The 20,755-nt window shown below is 36.4% G+C and overlaps 1 protein-coding gene across 1 annotated transcript; it reads right to left on the bottom strand.

Moving 5' to 3' along the window:
* Nucleotides 1-7,613: 7,613 nt before the first annotated feature.
* LOC134673014 (uncharacterized) lies at nt 7,614-13,131 on the bottom strand. Its single transcript, XM_063530968.1, has 2 exons — nt 12,522-13,131; nt 7,614-11,978 (listed from the first exon to the last, which is right to left on the bottom strand). The coding sequence occupies exons 1-2, from the start codon at nt 13,080-13,082 to the stop codon at nt 7,890-7,892; spliced, it is 4,650 nt and encodes a 1,549-aa protein (XP_063387038.1). The 5' UTR covers nt 13,083-13,131; the 3' UTR covers nt 7,614-7,889.
* Nucleotides 13,132-20,755: the final 7,624 nt, after the last annotated feature.

A 20,755-nucleotide genomic window follows, 5' to 3' on the forward strand; every position in this document is an offset into this window, starting at 1 on the left:
CGGCCGCCGACATATCAATTTTATTTCTCTTCTATATACTTTTTATAATGAAATGAAATTTACTTAACAGCTTATATTCATTACGTTCAAACAAATTAAAAATATATCTGCTGCTTTTAATAATTGCAGTTTTTAATATTTATACGTTTCTTAAATAGGCCAAGATTTTCTCTGGCTTGTTGCGCAATTAAGTTAGTTTCGTGGAGGGGTAGACAAATTTACTCGGGTTTTCACTTGCTACGATCCTGTTGACTTGATCCTGTCACATAAAGTAGATATACGCTTTCAATAAATTCTTCTTATCATGCTCATCGTTTTTGGTTGCATACTATTTAGTTAAATGAGCAAATTCGCTGAGCTCAACTTATAAAATAGAAAAAAAAAACAACAGCATGTAAGTAAGTAAGAACGAGTACGTATGTAAACAAATGACAAAATAGCAACTACTAAATTACACCTATAGCAGTTCTTGTGCTTGTCGTCATTAAATTCTTACTTAAGAGGCTAATGAAAATACTTAAAACACGTAGTGTCAGAGGGCGCACTTGAATTAAATAGCTCTCGAGCAATATTTGTATTGTTAGACACATTTTTGTACAGTTTATGTCAAAGGTTACTTGCATATTTATTTTTAAGAATAAAAATAGGTGATTGTATTTACATAAGAGGCTACATTTCATGGACGTATGTTTTACACGTGCCAAACGCTTACATAACAACAAATGTTAATTAGCGGTAACGTGATTAATTGCTTCGGAAGCTTCGTTAATAAATTATAACCAATTAGCTTCTACCCGCGACTTTGTCAGTATAGAATGATGATTTCCGTGATAAAAACTATCCTATGTCCCGAGACTCAAACTGTCTCCATACCAAATGTCATCTAAGTCGGACAGACTGACAAAGCTATTGTGGCTTTTATAATATTTGTAGAGATACGGTTTCCTAGTTAGATATACATATTAATTAGGGCCGGTTTATACAATACAAACAATCAATTTTAGCAAACGGCATTACGCTGTAAGACCATTTGGTGGTAATCTGGTAAATATTTGTATTTCTCTTAACATTTGTATGTACAATATTCTTAGAAATAAAATATTGATTGATTGATTGATTAAACTTGCAACATTTATTAGTAAGATAAATTTGAGATGTATATTTCGCTTACGTTTATCGAATGACTGACTGCTCTATAATTTTCCAGGAAATCCTTATTTCAGTGCGGCAGCATATGCTAGATATGTATTCAATAACCTATTACAGTTTTATTGGAATTAACTCTCAAATAAACCAGCTCCCACTCATTCATTAAAAGTTTCCCAAAAAACATACTCAGTCCGCCCACCAACTCCAAACTAATTTTCTAACACTTTCCTAATGATACTCCTTAATGGCTGATAATTAACGCCCAGGAAAATCCCTCTCGAACTATGCGAATTAGGTAACACATTGTTCCAGGGAAGTATGCCGACATTCCAACTTCAATTAATAGCCAAACTTGACGCTATTGGCTCGATCAGGTGCGGGGGAGATAACGTGGGTTGATTTAAAGAATTCTGCGCCTGTGGTTTACAGATAAGCCTGTCAAGTGAAAACAAAAGCGAACTTATATTTAAGTAGCAGTAGATTGTCCCATTGGATTATTGGAAATGTTCTTAGGCGAAGGACACATCCCGGAAGACAAGGAAGACCTCCAACAACTTGGACCGATGTTCTTTGACAGATCTTCAAGGTGAGCACACGACCGGGTTTGGCCGGTCGGTAAATAATTTGACTTGTTTACACATGAAATAAAACTATTGAAACGGATTATATCGCGTATATTGAATACATACTACATCCCTTTACAGCGTTCGTGGTCAACGGGTGACTGAGGAAAAATTAAAAAAGTAAAGGGTGTAAATGTAAAGGGTTCGAAACGTCGGGATGTAGTATGTATTCAATAACTATATTTACACGATATAATCTATTTCAATAGTTTTATTTCTCAAAGGCATCGACTTTTTTCCGAAGATCCGCTTTCAGTTCAGGTTTCCGCCCCGTACAGAAATATGGGAAAGACGAGGGTCCTATCTATTCTGATTTTAGTTTTGTTTAGAATATTCCTGTCTTTCCATCAAAACAATTTGATAATTAAGCTAATTGAGGAAAATACATAACGTGGCCTAATGCAGGAAGGAAGAAACCGCGGATCATTCGTTACTAAGTTTATCGCTACGCCGTAGCTTTTGTTTTCCGCTTTGTAAAGAAAATCCTTCGTAAAGAGGTGTGAATGATTGACGCTGAATGTTTTGGTACGAGTATATTTAACTTATAATTTGAATTCCAATGCTAACTCTACTGCACTGCAAGCTATGTGTCTTCTACACGTGCCGCATAAGAAAGTGACCTTCAAGCCCAATTTTATTACTTACCTCCTACTTATTGAATAGTCTCGATTATGACACACTGCGTCGTAAAAGTGCGATAGTGATAAGGGCATTGCGTAACTGCATTTTGTTACGCAGTTTTATCGACGGTGACGCGGCGTTTAAATTTTTCAAATAATGTCAGTTAAATATTATGTTTACTTTTATTTAAACCGAATTTACTTAATAAATTTAAATATAAATATAAACTAAATAATAATGACGAACAAAAATTAAATAAAACAAATAACTAAAAATACTAAACTAAAACTACCTAAAAAATCTAAAACCTACAAATAAAAAATTGGCCCCAGGTCTGTGCCCTCCGGTAGGGTGCCCAGAAGGCACCATATTATGTTACCTACATTTATTTTGCGGTTTGTCTATAAATTTTCACGTGAGATTTTAACGCATCGAAATTACATTGGACTCCTATTTGCAGGTGGTCTCTCGCTGCAGCTGCAGCGGATTTAAAATTCAATATCGAATCGAATAAAAATCGAATTTGATTTTGCCGAATGCAGGCTGACCTTTTTGCATACATATATTTGAGGAACGCAGTATAGTTTTCATGAATTAGAATTAGATTTTTTAGATTTGAATTCCGTTATTAGATTTATTTATTTATTTAGAAATTTAATTCAGGCAACAATGCCCATATTACACATACCTTACAGACTAACATACAATATACATATGTATTTTATAAATTTAAAATTAAACTAAACACTATTTAGTATACAAAACGGCGTGGCTCCGTTTCATCGGCTGCTCTTGTGACGGATTCGGCAGTTTATGTGCATTGCATATCAATTCAGAATTCAATGAAAGTTGCAGTCGAATTTTGTTTCGACAATTCTATTTTCTCCTACGCCCTATCCTTGTTTGATTCAGCGAGGTCGTTTAAATTTAATGTGTATTATGAAAACATCTAGACTATTTCAGTGAACAAAATCTACAGATATGACACTTACGATACGACAGCCTTATTTAAACGATCGGGTACACTCGCTTGCATGACTAGACGTTAATTAATGAATGGGACATTATCTATGAAAAGGGACCCCTTATTGTCGATGGCGCTTACGCCGCCCATCGTCGCGCGGCATTGTATTTATATCGGAGCATCGTTAATAACGGTGTAAGCGCTATCGACAATAAGCACCCATTTCATAAATAATGTCCCATTTATTTTATCAATTTAATGATCTGGCGAATAAAATTGTATGTATTCCAAATATTTATATATTAATAAAAATGTATTCCAAATATTGTATATCATAATAATAAGCTACTACTCACTCTGCGGCCCTGACCACCGGCAGCTTGGACCCTGCCCCGCTGCCGGCGGCACCCTATGTTAGGTTTTTTATAATGTGTTTATATGTATTTTTTATTGTTTTGTGTTTTTATATTTTACTTTTATATTCATATTATAACTTAGCCTAAGAAGAAAGATTAAATAAATAAATAGCTACTTAAAATAATTCTACAAAGTAAAACATTAGCATACTGAAAATTTGGTGAATCATATGCGAGAAGTTGGTTGGCAAGTGAAATTCGGTCAATAAAAAAGGTAGGACACCGTTTTTAGGGTTCCGTACCCAAAGGGTAAAACGGGACCCTATTACTAAGACTCTGCTGTCCGTCCGTCCGTCCGTCTGTCACGAGGCTGTATCTCACGAACCGTGATAGCTAGACAGTTGAAATTTTCACAGATGATGTATTTCTGTTGCCGCTATAACAACAAATACTAAAAACAGAATAAAAGAAAGATTTAAGTGGGGCTGCCATACAACAAACGCGATTTTTGACCGAAGTTAAGCAGCGTCGGGCGGGGTCAGTACTTGGATGGGTGACCGTTTTTTTTTGCCTTTTTTTGTATTATGGTACGGAACCCTTCGTGCGCGAGTCCGACTCGCACTTGCCCGGTTTTATTCTACCTTATTGTTATAATCATAAACTAAATATTAAAAGCCTTATAATATCCGGCAGCTTTCTTGAAATACCTATACTGACTTTATTGGTGTGTAGAGTCGAACAATGGATTAAATTCACCCTTAAAATTAGAAACTAACTTTGAAACACCTGCCTGCACGTGCCTCTAGGCAAAGAGAATAGATACTATAGAGGGCTATTGCTAAAGTAAATTTTGTAGTCACGGTATATTTACTGCCATCTATCGACACACGATTAAAACTTAAAATAAAATTGAAAATGTATAAATGACTCAAAATATGTTTACGGATAAATGATTTTTATTGTTCCATACTGACCCATGTTCTTTCACTGATATGTGTTAAAATATCAAACAGTGTCAACGTCATCCGAAAATAGGCCAAAGATGTGTGCGCCATCTATTCGAGAATGACTTTTTCTTGATTTCCGAGGCACGTTTTTTTCTTAGACTTTGTTTATCTTATACGGAGTTATATGTATATATCTCTGCTCCAGGTGAGCCAAACAACAAAGGTAAAATTTGCTAAAATTATTTTTGAATCAAACAATTTCACGCAGCATTTCCATTTCAACCCAACGCTGTTTTTTAATTATAGTAGGTATTATTGTATTCACGGAATTATGGACGCATCACCTTTGTTGCGTAATTCCCTTGGAGGAATCGTTACTCGTAACGAACAATTTATTATTTCGAGATAGAGGAACAAAAGAAAGTCCGCACTCGACTTTGCCTCATTGTTGTGTATTTCTGAAACGGAAAATTGAGTATTGTTATTAAATATCATTTTAGCAAATTCGGGATGGCGTGAACGCTTTGATATCACTTTGAAAGTAAGACCTTGCCAAGTCTTCTAGAGGGGTCAATTTACCAAAAGTTTTCTTCTTTAGGTATCTTGTCTACCTAGTCATCAAATACCACCGTCGAGACTATTAACTGATCGTTCATAGGCCTTTTCGCATTGGCGTAAGGCCTTCCGATGGTCATGTTAAAGTTGCTCTTAGGACATTTTCATTCAAGGCGTTATAGTTCCTGCCAAAAATAGATCGCCATCGTGTTGTTAACTAAATAACTTATTGTTAAAATTTAGAAAAGATTTTTTTCACATCTTGCGCGAAATAAAGCACAAGAAAATTATTAGAAAAACGTAGCCAGTAGTTATTTTTTGATGCAATTAAATAAATCCATTAAATAAATCAGCTAGAACTATAAATAGTAGATAATTTGACCGTGACGTCATTTTTCCGTGTTCCGTCTAAATTCCATAGTATTTATGTATAGTTGGCTCCATGTTGACTCCTATGACTTATGCACTCCTATGTCTTTGGTGGCTAATTAGTATTTTAACAGTTCGAAAAAAGAAACTCATTCGACATAAGTACTGCACAACAAGTAAATATTTTAAACGCACTTATATATGAAAAATAAATATAAAATACCTACCCAAAGCTACCCCCGCTTCTGAAGAGGCTGTCGAAATACTATGAATAATTAAAAGGTAGGTACTTAGCAAAGTTTCTTTATTTAATTAACAAAAGTAGGTAAAATTTTGTGAAACTTCATTGAAAGATAATTAGGCCAGAAAATCCACCTCTAGACTTTTGTCCATTGTTTATTTTTATCAATAACATGTTAACTATTTATCTATTTTATGTTGCTGTTCTGTTTTTGAAAAGAGATTTATGTACTTATTTTATTACTCGGTCTCAAAGGTAACTTAAAAAAATCCTTTTGTTTAGATTGTTCTAATTACTGTCAAATTTTTTTCGAAACGAGTTTCGTGATTTTGACATTGATTTGACAAAGGTTTCGTTTCGTTCGTCTTCAACGTTGTTATTATGCTTATTGAGCAGCAAAGAAACATCCATCATATAAAACACCTTTTTCTCAGAAAATGATGATATCCGACTTTTTGTGCCACGTTCATTATTTTGAAAGAAATCCTTGTTGTTTTCAAGTTGAATTACGCGTTATTTTATGCTTAAATGAGTAGTTATACGCTTTGTTACCTGTTACAAGTGGACAAGTAGCTTCTAAAGTAGTTTTCACATAAGTTATTTGTCTCTCTATCCAGTTTCATGGTCAAATGTAGAACACGTATTCTTACAGTATCTTCCTACCTACTCGATCGCAGTCTTTTTGCGTAATAATTGAGCGCTCAGTTGGGAGGAAAATATTATACTACTTTCCTGAAATCTCGGGGTATCACGAAATATAACATTTGTAGCGATACAGAAAGAGACGACGCTCTATTATCTTTGAAAATATAACGCAGTCGGTAGGTACACTACGATCCGAAAGTGTACACGTACCTACATCAAAATATAGGTGATTTTAAATGGAATAGCAGCAGCCCTACCGACGTAATAAAAAAATCATAATCGTTTTTACGATAAAGTGAACTGAATTAACATTCGTTGTCATTTTTATGATGGTCAGAATAATTCTAGTCAATATCAGATGTTGGATATTTAGAGTTGTGATAAGCATAAATGAAAACGATTTGAAAGAAGGTAAGAAAAGGGCTGACACTCTTAAGTAATAACGTAAAGAAGTCACATTTGTTATTATGATTTAGAAATTGCTTAGCATCGGTATCGATAGTACTTGAGTCGTTATTTAATTAGTCACTAGCACTGGTTCATTTTTCTCCCTGTCAGACGACGCGATGGACATAACAAATATCATCAATATTAATAAACTTGAAAGGAAAACATTTCAACGGTTGATTGATCTATCGAATAAAGTAAACATGGACACTTAGCTTATTACGAGAAACGGCATTCCCAAAAATTACCAATTTCTGCAGATATCAATCATTTTCTTTGTGTGGGGAATGCAAAAGTTAAGTCGCCTCGCTTGTGACAGGGTATATATCATTGCCGGAATTTTCATATCTCGTAGTCTCGAAAAATGTTTTTGTATCGTGTTTTCGCTCATGTATTTTGCTTCGACGCCGTCGTCTGACAAAATTTCACTCGGCACCATTTCGTTTTTGCATTTATTAAGTGCTTGCGCGACTCAATTCGTTTTATTCGAAAATGGTGCGGCAATTTTGCGAGGAAAAATATATGTACGTAGATAACTAACTTGATTAAAAGTTTGATATTAAAATAACAAACAAAATGTCTGTTTGTTATTAGAGTCTGGCTACTGAAATTTTACCTAAATTATTGGCGGGAAATTCAAAAAATCTTGGGCTGGTCACACTTTGTGTAGTAGGTGTAGACTTTGGCGTCAATTGCTTTTTGGATTTTGAATGCAGGATGCTTGATAGATGACTGGATGATTGAATAACGTATACAGATGAACTTTTAAATTGTTTTTAATGCAAAAATCTTCAATACATGCAAATTTTAGTATCTAGGCTTATTAATTACACCATTTTGACACTGATTTTGAGTTCTAAAAAAGGGCGTAAGTATATGTGCGCTCGTCAACAGCGAACGGCGAAGAGTGATATGCAAATTAGATGCGGCTGCCCTCCCCGCGCGGTGCAGTCCCCTCGGATCTCCGTGAGATTAGGGTTCCTTAACATGCCCCCCGGCGTTGAAAGTCCTGCTTTCAACAGGATCGTCGTCCAGACGAAGAGGACAGATTCGATTGAAGGCTCTTCTGATGACGCCTCGATGTGTTTGGATATCGGCGACTCTGTTTACTCCGTCGATGCCTGGATGGACACGCACGATACGTCCAAGGCTCCATTTTAAAGGCGGCACAGCGTCTTCCTTGACGATGACCATCGTTCCTGTGTCGAGGTGTCCTTTGCATGACCTCCATTTTGTCTTTTGCTGCAACTCAGAGACATATTCCTTTTGCCATCTTGTCCAAAAGTGCTGGTGGATTTGTTCAATGCGATCCCATCGCTGTAATCTGGTCGGATTTATGTTCTCTAGTGGAGGAACTGGCAGAGTGGTAAGAGGACGTCCGACCAAAAAGTGACCTGGCGTTAACGGATTTAGATCTGATGGATCTGAAGATATTGGTGATAGAGGTCGCGAGTTAAGCGTAGCTTCAATTTTGACTAGAATCGTGTAAAGTTCCTCAAATGTGAGGTGGGAGTCGCCTATCACTCTGGTTAGATGATATTTAAAAGACTTAACCCCAGCCTCCCATAGCCCCCCAAAATGAGGTGCGTAGGCTGGAATGAATTTAAAATCAACAAATTCATTCGCCATAAACTCGGAAATGGAGGAAGAGTTTTGTTTTAGGAAAGCATTAAGCTCATTTTTGGCCCCAACGAACTGAGTGCCATTGTCTGAAAAGATAGTTGCAGGTTTTCCGCGACGCGCAATAAACCTGTGTAAGGCAGCTATGTATGCCTCCTTTGTTAAACTTGTGACCAGCTCGAGGTGCAGACACTTAGTGGTGAAACACACAAACACTACAACATAGACCTTGATTAGTTTACATCCACGTCCCTTACGGTCAGCGGCGAGAAGAGGTCCCGCGTAATCTACACCCGTGGTTTGAAAAACATAACCTGGATTGAGACGCTGCTCAGGCAAATGACCCATTATAGGGCTGACTGTTTGAGCCCGTAGCTTGAAACACCTCAGGCATTTGTGTGCGACAGATCTGGCTAAATTGCGACCACCAATAGGCCAAAACTCTTCTTTTATTGAGGCTAATAATAATTGGGGTCCAGCATGCATTAAACGAATGTGCTCTTCGTTAAATATGAGTTGTGTTAATGTGTGTTTAGATGAAAGCAATACTGGATGCTTTTTATCGAATGGAAACTGTGAATTGTTTAATCTGCCGCCTACTCTGATTAGTTCTAAGTCATCGATAAATGGAGATAACGAAAGAAGTTTATTTTTATTAGGCAATGATTGCCTTTTCACTAACTGATCATATTCTTGAAATGATTGCTTTTGAGACCATTTCAAGAGTAAAGTGAACGAATCTTTTAGTTCATCTGTGGTGAGTGGTCCAGATTTCTTTATATTATTGTTTCTGCAATTATGAATAAAACGCATTGCATATGCTAGTGCCCTTTTCAATTTAAGTAATTTAGAAAATCTTTTGTAATCAATTAAACCGTGATTTGTGTCTAAAGAGATTGCTGTAGCAGTTACCATTTCTGGCATTTCAATATTGTTTTTTACGAAGTTACTTGTGGGCCAATTAGATTCATCTTCCTTTAGAAAATCTGGGCCATTCCACCACATGGACAAATCTTGTAATTCTGACATGTTTACTCCGCGAGATAACATGTCTGCTGGATTTGTAGCTGTTGGCACATGGCGCCATTCGTGATTAGCAGTAAGTTCTTGAACTTCAGCAACACGATTTTTAACGAATTGTTTTAACTTGTTAGGCTGAGTTTGGAGCCAACCTAAAACGATAGATGAATCAGTCCAAAGAATACATCTTTTTATTGGTATGCGGATGGATTTGAGTACTCTCTCAGTCAGACGTGCAGCGACAAGGGCACCGCACAATTCTAGACGCGGAATCGTCGTTGGTTTTAACGGTGCGACTTTACTTTTCGCACATAGCAAGTTGATCTCCACTTGTCCGTTACATTCCGATCTAACGTACAAGCATGAGCCGTATGCGTCCTGAGACGAATCACAAAAAGTGTGAATTTCAATCACACTATTTGGATCATCATTGATGACACAGCGCGGAATTTTTAAATCAAGTACATGACGTAATTCAGATTGGAACTTGTGCCATAAATTTACAATATTTGAGGGTAAAGGATCGTCCCAATTACATTTTAATAACCAAAGTTTCTGTAGCATGATTTTAGCTTGAATGACGCATACGCTTAATAAGCCAAGCGGATCATATATCTGTCCTATGGCGGACAGAATTGACCGTTTGGTTGGATTTTGCTCAACAGTTTGCTTTATTGAATAATATAAATTATCATCAGGTGGTGACCAACCCAGGCCCAAGGTGTTTGACGAACCTTGGTCGCCGAGGTTCAATGTTTGACATGAATCTGACTGAGAGAGTTCTATATTGGATCTGATTTTACGGAGATTGAAACAACCTGCGGATAAAACTTTGCACACGCCTTCTTTTATTTTTATTAATTGCTCTTTTGTTTGAGCACCTGTGACCAAATCGTCGACATAAAAGTCGTCACTAATGATTTGGGCTAATTGTGAATCTGGACATTCCAAAGCAAGTTGTTTCAAACACCTGACGGCTAAAAATGGCGCGGATGCTGTACCATATGTGACTGTATTCAATTTGTATAATTTTAATTCTTTAGTAGGATCATCCCGCCAGATAATTTGCTGTAAATGTCTTTGATTTTCATGAACTAAAACTTGCCGGTACATTTTCTCAATGTCTCCGGTCAAAACGTATGGATAATGCCTGAATCGTAAAAGTATTGATAATAAATCACTCTGTATAGTGGGCCCGACCATTTGGAGGTCATTGTATGAGACCCCTGAACTCGTGGCAGCACTGCCATTAAATACAGCACGAAGCTTTGTAGTGGAGCTTTGTTCGCGCAAAATTCCATGATGTGGCAAAAAATAGGGCTTCTTGTTGGTTTGCGTGTCCGATCTGGTCTCAGACATGTGTCCTAGGTCAATATATTCAGACATGAAGTCGGTATACATTTGTTTTAACAGTGGTTGCTTGTCTAGCCTACGCTCAAGTGATAGAAAGCACTGTTTAGCTCGATTGAATGAGTCACCTAAGCATGATTCTGGTTTCTTGAGAGGAACTGCGACGGAAAATCGCCCATCTGGCATTCGAGTAAAGTTTTCCACGAAATTCTGTTCACATAAACGTTCTTCTACAGAATAGACCTGCTTAGAATTATCCGGAACCTCCTCAAGAGACCAGAATTTAGCTAGCTGTTCCTGTACTGTATTGTCCACGATCAGATTACATTGTATTGGTTTGACTGAATTTGTTTGTTTATGATTAAGCCCTATGGTAGGCCCGCCAACTACGTAACCGAGTTTTGTTTTGTGTAATATTGGATAACCTGTACCCAAACTAATTTGGTCGTGTTCAAGTAGCTCCCAGAATATTTCTGAACCCAGTAGAATGTCTATGTTCGTCGGGTTGAAGTATTCTGGGTCTGCCATTATTACATGTTTAGGTATATTTAGTTTAGGTACATTCGATTCTAGAGCTACAACCTCCGGTACAACGTAGAATGTCATGTTGGCTTTAAATTGGCTAGTTCTCGATTCGATTGTTGCATTGCACTTTCTTGAGACATGTGTCAAGACCTGTTTATTTAATCCAGTAACGGATGTTTGATATTCTGTGTATTTAAGTTGTAATTTACGTAACAAGGAATCCGTCATGAAGCAAGACATGCTACCATTATCAATAAAGGCTCTTACTTCATGGCGGTGGTTGTCCTTGTCGTACATGTGGATCACGGCAGTTGAGAGTACGCCTCGCCCTGATGGCACGAATACATGTGACGTCGCACCCACAACTGATGGCTCAGATGATCCTGACGCTGTATCTGAATGAAGCACTGAATTATGTTTTTGTGAACATTTCATGCATGGGCCCAATCTGCAAACGCGAGCCTGATGACCGGGGCGGAGGCAGTTCTCACATAACTTGAGCCTCCTCACCGATTCTGCTCTCTCGTTGACAGATTGTCCTAGAAACTGTTCACACCTATAAATGCGATGATTTTGCCTGCACAAGGGGCAGCTGTAATTGTATGACGCATATTTTGGCTGTGGTGCACTAGTGACTGCTGCGAGACTCTTGACGTACTCGGCAGATTTGTATCGATCAGCTTTGGCGCTGACATTTGTATTATTATTACTCATGTGTAACGTTTCAAGTAAATCGGCTCTGTTTTTCAAGAACGAAGTGAAATCATCTAATTTAATACCTTTTAAATCGGATTTATGCTCTTCCCATTCCCGCAATGTCCTAGCATCCAGTTTTGTACTCATAATATAAATAATGAGAGTGTCCCATGCAGCGGTGGGTTCTCCGAGAGTCTCTAAGGCTCTTAAGTTTTTAGTAAAAGTGTCTATTATTTTACGAATTGATTGATATGATTCTTTCTTATTTTGTTCTAAAGCGAAAAGCGCTTGGATGTGATTCTGAATAAGTATACGTTTATTGTCAAACCTGTCGCACAACAAATCCCAAGCGATTTTATAATTGCGAGCTGAAAACTCTAAAGATTTGATTACCTGCGCAGCGGCCCCCTCCAGGGATGCCCTTAAGTAATGAAACTTCTGTATATCCGAGATCGCCTTATGTTCATGTATCAAAGAGACGAATAAATCGTGAAACTCCAACCACTCCTCGTACTGACCGCTGAATTTCGGAATCTGGATTGTCGGTAATTTAATACCTCGAGTGCTTGTGTGTACCACCTTATGATTCGTGTGTGCCTGCTCCCCAGCGTCACCTGAAACGTACGAGGCACTGGAAGAATTATCATCATTTTTAACAGGTTTATTGGCGTTTAAGATCTCCTGCGCAAGGGCAATGTTCGCGTAAAACAAGTCTTCAAACTCTGTGCGGGCGGCGGAGTGTACGGCCAATTCATTTTCATCAACTAAAATATCAATTTCAGATTGAATTTCCTCAAATTGTGTATAAAGTGCGTCCATTTTGCTTAAACGCGCTTGAAGTTCAATGATTTGTAATGGCGATAACGAATCTAATTTTTCTACATAGTTAATGAAATTGGTTAACCTCCCCTTAATCGCGCCACGCTTACGTATTAAATCCTTTAAGTCTGACATTGTGTTGGGCTATGGGAATGGGTATTAAATGTTACTTGTATAAAACTTACCTAAATGATTTTAAAATTGTATATGAATTGTAATTAAATTGTATATTAATTGCCTTGTATAAATTAATCGAATTGAATAAAGTTTTAAAATGTATATGATTTGATTAGTTAAATACTTTGTATAAGTCTTAAACATGTAAACAAATGCAATGCAATTGCATTTCACAATTAAATCCTATTAGTTAAAATTGATTGCATAACTTGTTTACGTAAAAATGCAACGCGCATTAGGGCGAAACTCGCTCGGCCGCGGCCGCCGGCCGGCGAGCAACAGCGCGCTTGGAGACAAAGTACTTACCTACGTATGCACAAACAACTAATGATTTCGATTTTACGAATTACTTGCACTTGCTATTTTATGAATTATGATTTAAATGTTTGATTTGCAATGAAAAATGCATATAATGGTATGCAGTAATGAAATAGATGTTTACTATGAACTATTTACCGTTAAGTTTTAACTTTAATTGCAACTAAATATTTGTAATGCATATAATTAAATGTTTTACGTACCTATTTAACGCTACAATGGTAACAGTTTGGAAAGAACTCACTCTTAACCACTCGTTTCGGCCTTAAACCTTAAATTCCACTTTAATTTCGACCAATCCTTTGCACTTAACGGCTTTTGTTTCACGTAGGTAAATGTATAATGGCCGATTCCTTTTCTGAATGCAATTTGTAGATGTCTTGACTCTTCGGTTCAGCTGATTAAAACGTTCTGGATTCCTTGTAGGGCTTGATTCTTGTATATTTGGCTCGATGAAGGACCATGTAGACTTTGGCGTCAATTGCTTTTTGGATTTTGAATGCAGGATGCTTGATAGATGACTGGATGATTGAATAACGTATACAGATGAACTTTTAAATTGTTTTTAATGCAAAAATCTTCAATACATGCAAATTTTAGTATCTAGGCTTATTAATTACACCATTTTGACACTGATTTTGAGTTCTAAAAAAGGGCGTAAGTATATGTGCGCTCGTCAACAGCGAACGGCGAAGAGTGATATGCAAATTAGATGCGGCTGCCCTCCCCGCGCGGTGCAGTCCCCTCGGATCTCCGTGAGATTAGGGTTCCTTAACAGTAGGAATTATAGTTTTGATACTAGACAATATCTTTGATATTCTGTGCACAAATAAGGTACCTAAGGAAATAAGCTAAATAAACGTTTAAGTGCACTCAAAGTCAGCTCACATAATTTCTACCACTATTTAAAGTACAGTCAACGACAAACACACATGTTTACGTTCCAATATTTAGATTTTATAGATATTTTTCAGAACTTTTAATTTATCCGTTTCTTTATACACTTGTCCTATTTATGAGATTCAGGCATTAATAAATTCACGTACTTAATCAAAGTAATCGGCAAATGTTAGAACTAGTACTTAAAGTATCAAAATATTTATAGAGCACCAACCTCGTATTTTGTTTACATTTGGTTAGAAGTTGTAAACATTGCACTTTTTCATTATACAACGCTACACGTCGACTTCGCACATTGTCGTAATTATTTACGAGCTTAAATAATAGTTTGTGAACCTCACTCAGCATAGAAATTATTAATATTATTTAAAATAAACCCCATAAAAACCGCAAACAATTTGAATAAATGACATAAATCGACAACTGACTTTTAGCTTTTTTTCAAATCATAGACAATTGGTGATACAACAACGAAATATCTGTCAACAATTTTTGGCTAGCCAGACTCTATGATATTTCTTTTGATTGAAGCGATTACTAGCAAATGAAACAGGTAATAGTGTCCAAATAATAATAATCCACGGTCGAAAATGTAGGCCAGAAATAATTCAAAGGGCCACGTTATTTGTCCAGGCCGCGCATTTCCATTGCTTGAGAAAACGGACGAACGTTTTTGATTAACCAGGGCAACGTGGCCTAGAGGTCTATAACTACTATGTAGAACCAAAGAGATCGGAGATATCCCATCGAAGTTTCGCCGAAGGTATAGAGAAGCGATGGGAATGAGTTCATCAGGTACTATTCCAAGCTGACGTCTCCGGACACGGCGACGCATCCAATCAAAACAAACACTGATCGTAAAATCCTCTAATACTCACGGAAACACGCCGACCCGACTCGACCACTTAGTAAATTTAAACTAAAACGTACCTTATTACTTTGGATTAACAAACAGCGAGGAAAGTAATACAAGTAGCAAATTAGAACCTGGTTCAGATTGCTTTGAAAATATTCGTGAGAAATATATTACGGCATTGTTTATTTGTTGCCAACCATAGATTAGAGAACGATTTTTTATATCGATGTTGTCAATATTGTTTTTAATTCGAATGAGCTCTGCCAATCCTATCCTAAGCAAAGGTGGTGGATTGTACCCAATGTACCACCTTTGCTTGAACAGAGGCTTGCTGTGTTGACAACTGAAAGAGAAATGCAGATGCCGTCCACACGTGTACGGGATCTCTGACAAAAACAAGTGATTACAAAGGCACCGCTTGCATGGATTAACCTGGTTTAGTAGAGACGAGTGCCCGTAATTTGAACGTCGAATGTGAATTCCTAATGCGCTTTACGTCATATATAGTCGCACCAAGAAAAGTCTGCAGCGGATTTGATAGCCCACGCAGTGTAAGTGTTATTTATACGGCATAATTTCATAGAAGTTTGACGTTCAAAATGACACACACGTGGGCTACCAAAATCGCTGCAGACTATTCACGGTCTGACACTAATTACATTATTTTATCATTACTTCAAAAATATCAAAATAGTTTAATAACTTCATTATCTTCCGTCTTCTGTCATTTCTGATTCCATCATTCTAATCTAATCAATTCACTGTCAGTAGTAATGCCATGTCTAGTGTCATTACATTGACATAAATTCAATACTGACGGAAATTATTTAAATAATCTTCATTACTTGTCGTCATTCCTTCATGACAATCCCTACACTATCACTAAAAATGTAATTCCTTCGAAATAATGTCATTATTCACGATAGTGTCCGACCCATATAGGTACGGACCGGTGCACCAAACCGTGTGACACCGTTTCAGCTGGGAAACATCATACCTACTTCGCTGCCGATATCTGTTGTCTGTCAATTGTGAATGGTACAATTTAACTACTTCATTCACCTAATATGGTCGGTACACGGTACATGGGGTGCCTGGCACTGGTTACTATATACATAGTATGAATATAAATAGTAGGTATACGAATAAGGTGCGACCCAAGGGAAAGATCTTTTGCACAATGATTGTAACGAACAATTTCTCCGAATCGAAGGACTTTCGCGCATTGAACCCCGTAAAAGCTAATTTTAGACATTCTTGCCAGTTATTTTTTCTGTTTCTTAATTTAATCACAGTCTAGACACCGTACAACAGGCAAAGGTGGCACGTAACTACACTTAATTAAAATTATCACACACACTTAATTACGTTAATTTCAGTGATTTGGGCCTGCTCAAGCCGCTGCATAAAAACCTATTTCACTAAATAATAGCTTGTGTTTAAATGTTTAGTTAAGTTTTGTCTCAAACCCGTGAACAGCCATCCAGACGCCAAATTTTAACAAAAATTACCTCTACTTTTCTAGGTCTTTAAAGAACAAAGACCTCGCAATAGGTACATAATTTTTGACCTTCCTAATTCCTTAACCTCCTGGTTAATTCTATTTATATACGGTCAAAAATATTGTATTTACATAAAGTACTGACAAATTTTGTGAACATTGGTTATATTAAATAATATTAGAATATCGTTTAATAACCGTGACACTTACAGCTTACAAACGTAAAACTTCACTCGATCGAATAAAATATAAGCACATCAAAAAGTTTTGGTAAGTACGAGTATCTACCATACTACCATATGTTACAGACGCTATTGTGAAAATTGTTACATAAGTGTATATACACAACAAGCCATAGAGAACGTAAATGTATAAGGGCCCGATTCGGATTTTGAAATAGACATCTATTAGACATCACCAAGATACGATAACGATATGTTTAAGATCTAACCTGTCAAATTTGACATTTGCGCGATTCTGGAGATACTCTTGAACGATTTCCACAGGATATGACTTACAGATCCAATTCACATCTAATAGATATCTTACTCTATCTAACGTAAAAGTGACATTAGTTGCCCGAATTGCGCTGCAAAAGAGAACTAGTTGATATCTAAACTATAAGGTATCTAGAATGGATCTAGTACGTGTCGTCTGTTGTGAATATCTTGAAGTTCGAATACGGCAGTATAAGTTTCTGTAAGAGGAAAGGCACCACCAACCCTCCGCTAGAGTTTAGGTAAAGTTCAACGACCTCGATCCGTGCCGGGATCAGATATCGCTTTCTCTTCCATTTGATTTGTTGCTCTGAATGGATTCGGTGTAATGAATGATGCGTGACGTGTATATTTTATAAATAGGAATGTTATCGAGGAAAATCTTTGAAGTCTACATATATTTACACAATACATGCATATATGTGTAGTAAAATTTTTGCGTTGTTAATATTATGTATCATTTTATTCGTGCTTAGTTACATATTTATAATGATAACTGCTAAAGGATGGAATTCGCTTCCGTGATTCATTTTGCGATTATATAATATATCAAATATTTTTGTGCCGTTGCTCGAGCCAGAAACTCACCAAAATGTTCCTCCTTAAGATTTTTTATTTATTTATTTCATCATCATCATTTATTTATTTAGAACACATACAGTCATACATGATATTATAAGGACCCAAAATAAAAATCCAAATCGAATTCTAAATTTGATATTAATAATCAGTTCGATCTTGCGTTCACTTAAGCTGGTCTCGTATAAATACAGCGACAAGATTTTAATAGACTGGCTAAAAATACATTCAGTATCTTTACACCAGCAATTACTTTCGTTGCGTCGCTATAAAAGAGCGATAAGTCTAATTTTGGAACAATGACATTCTGAATGATCCATGTGCTTGTTACGATAATCTTGTTTATGTTGCTACCTTTCATGATCATTGTAATTATTTCCGTAGGCATATGGCCGACGAGAAATATTTATTAATGGAATTCCGATATGGACTGTAGAAGCCACTAATACCTATTCGTTAATATAGTATTAAGTCAAAATATGCCCATTTCGCCGTGTGCCTGCTATACGGCCACAATTCAAAATTTTTAATTTTCTGGATTATTGCAGATTCGTATTCAAAATTGTTCAATTTACGACCTTACTTCGAGAGCCATAGCAAAAAAGGTCTTTAAGAGCCTTTTTCTCACAAGTGGCCTTATGCATTTGACCATAAATTGTCAGACGATTCCCTGCAATACAGCCACTTGCCACTCCCGCGGCGTTCGCACGTGAACCTGACGGCCCTTTTGAGATGTGGCTATATAGCACACGTTTTAAATGAAGTTTTTGAGTTGCGTCCTAGAAAATAATAATTAGTTGAGTGATAATTACGATGAATCACTATAAATATAAAAGAAACAAACGGCAATTGGTTGTGTCACAGCAGTAAGTATTACACTTATTATTACAAAATTACCAGCTCGCCACCGAAACTACCACAACGCAACAAAATGATTAAGCAAATCTCAACTTTGTTTTCTTACAAGTGCGGTTCAATATGGCTCATCAACAACGCTTTTTTTACTAGTGCTAAGTTGAAATACATTGTGATGGGTTCCCCTCTTCGGGCATAATATTGTTTGTCAGAAATACACTTCGCATAACATGTATCGCAGAAACACTTTTAGTAGAATGATAACTAGGCATAAGTATTACTTTGCAGCATATTATTTAACAGAAGATTACTTTTGCAGACTTTGGTTTAGCATATTTTTATATACCATAATCATCCTGCAGCATACTTTCATTATGGCATAATGTTTTTCTACTTGCAGAAAAGTGGATTACGTTAAGTAAGAACTGTGACCCCCAAACAAAATTGAACCTGTGCCAGATAAGAAGATTATGTTAGGTTGTAACTGCGGCCTCCTGTATAAAACTAACGGCTCCCAGAAAAGTGGGTTAGGTTGGGTTAGAACTGCGACCTCATACAAAACGAACGGCCACCAGAAAAGTGGGTTAGGTTAGGTTAGAACTGCGACCTCATACAAAACGAACGGCCACCAGAAAAGTGGGCTAGGTTAGGTTAAGTTATCTGATTAACTTAAATGCATCTTGATAACTTTATGCTACCTAAATATTATGCAATACATTTATCTGCGAAATTAATACTCATTTAAAAGACTATTATGATCATCAACAGTATGCCAAAATATGGTTCTGGATTTTAAAACTCTGCGAAATGATTGTATGCTAAATGATATATGGGAAAGGTAATTCTGCCAAACGACATTCTGCCAAGTAACATTATGCAATACAAAAATATGTCAAAAATCTTTCTGCAACACATTAGTAAACCCATTGTGATATTCATTATTTCTTGAACTGATTACTTAAGTTACTTACTTGTAAGAATTAACTTACTGAATACATTATAATAAATAAATTGCCTGCAATGTTCTTAAAGATGTTGATTTCACAAATTAGCAAGGAACAGTATTGTGTTTTGATTTCTTATTTTATAATATAGTATAGTAGTATACCCTATAATGGACGTGGAACCAGTAATGGGACAAAAAAGCACAAATCCTCTAAAATAAGTATCTAAAAGTAGTTTATAAACACTGGATATATTTTTATCATAAATAACAGTGCTAGAGCTGTTTATGTTTGATTATTTATTAAATTCGGTTATTTTTTAAGAACTGTGCGTAAACCCAAAATTAGTCGTGCCACTGAAAAAAAATATCACGAAAAATTCTTAACAGCATCGCTAAGAGAGGCGAGTAAATTTATTAAATTTTAATTAATTAATACTTGATGAAAACTAGACTGTGTTTTGTTAATTGCATTAAGAGATAAGGTATACAAATACACTATATTTGACTCCACAGATGTAAAAAAATAGTGATATTTGGCCCAATCCCATTATAGGAGCTGTAAAACTGCATACCTCCTATGATGGGACAGTTGACATAATGATGCTTGCCATGCCATAATTTCATGTTTAAATAATACAGAAGTAAAATGTAGTTACGAAATATGTCAACCAGGAGGTATTCTCGGACTTCGGATAAATTAATATCGTTTTTCCAAACTTTTATTTAACTTGCCCTGTTAGTTAGTGTGGGTCAGATCTTGGTAGCTGAATTTGAGCCACTTTTAGATTTCCTATTCAGGTGAAATTTTGTGTAAGTACGTAATTAAGTTAACAAATCGGATGATAATGCAATATTATGATAACATGGACCTGATCTGATAATGGAGACGTTCAGCGATAAAAACTTATACCAAAAATTGATTTTTTTGCTATAACTTATTCCCCATTTCAATATTTTATACTGTTAGAGCAATGTCCATTATAGGGGGCCCATTACTGGATCCACGTCCATTACCGGGGGCCCATTACTGGAGCTTTGGGGTCCATAACTGGAGAAAAAAACATAGTCTTAATTTGTTAAGTACCTATGTGGAAACTCATTGCAGTATCTTTGATACAACATGCCTAAAACATGAAAAACGGATGGGACTTTCATCTTTTAACACGCTAAGCGGTAGAC

Source organism: Cydia fagiglandana, chromosome 17 (assembly GCF_963556715.1).
Source record: "Cydia fagiglandana chromosome 17, ilCydFagi1.1, whole genome shotgun sequence".
NCBI classification, from domain to species: domain Eukaryota; kingdom Metazoa; phylum Arthropoda; class Insecta; order Lepidoptera; family Tortricidae; genus Cydia; species Cydia fagiglandana.

Excerpts from the sequence above, each read along its gene's own strand:
- LOC134673014 (XM_063530968.1), bottom strand. The coding sequence starts at position 13,082 with ATGTCAGACTTAAAGGATTTAATACGTAAGCGTGGCGCGATTAAGGGG. Across the intron at positions 11,979-12,521 it reads TGGAGGGGGCCGCTGCGCAG|TTTCTAGGACAATCTGTCAA; the intron begins GTAATCAAATCT and ends AGGTGTGAACAG.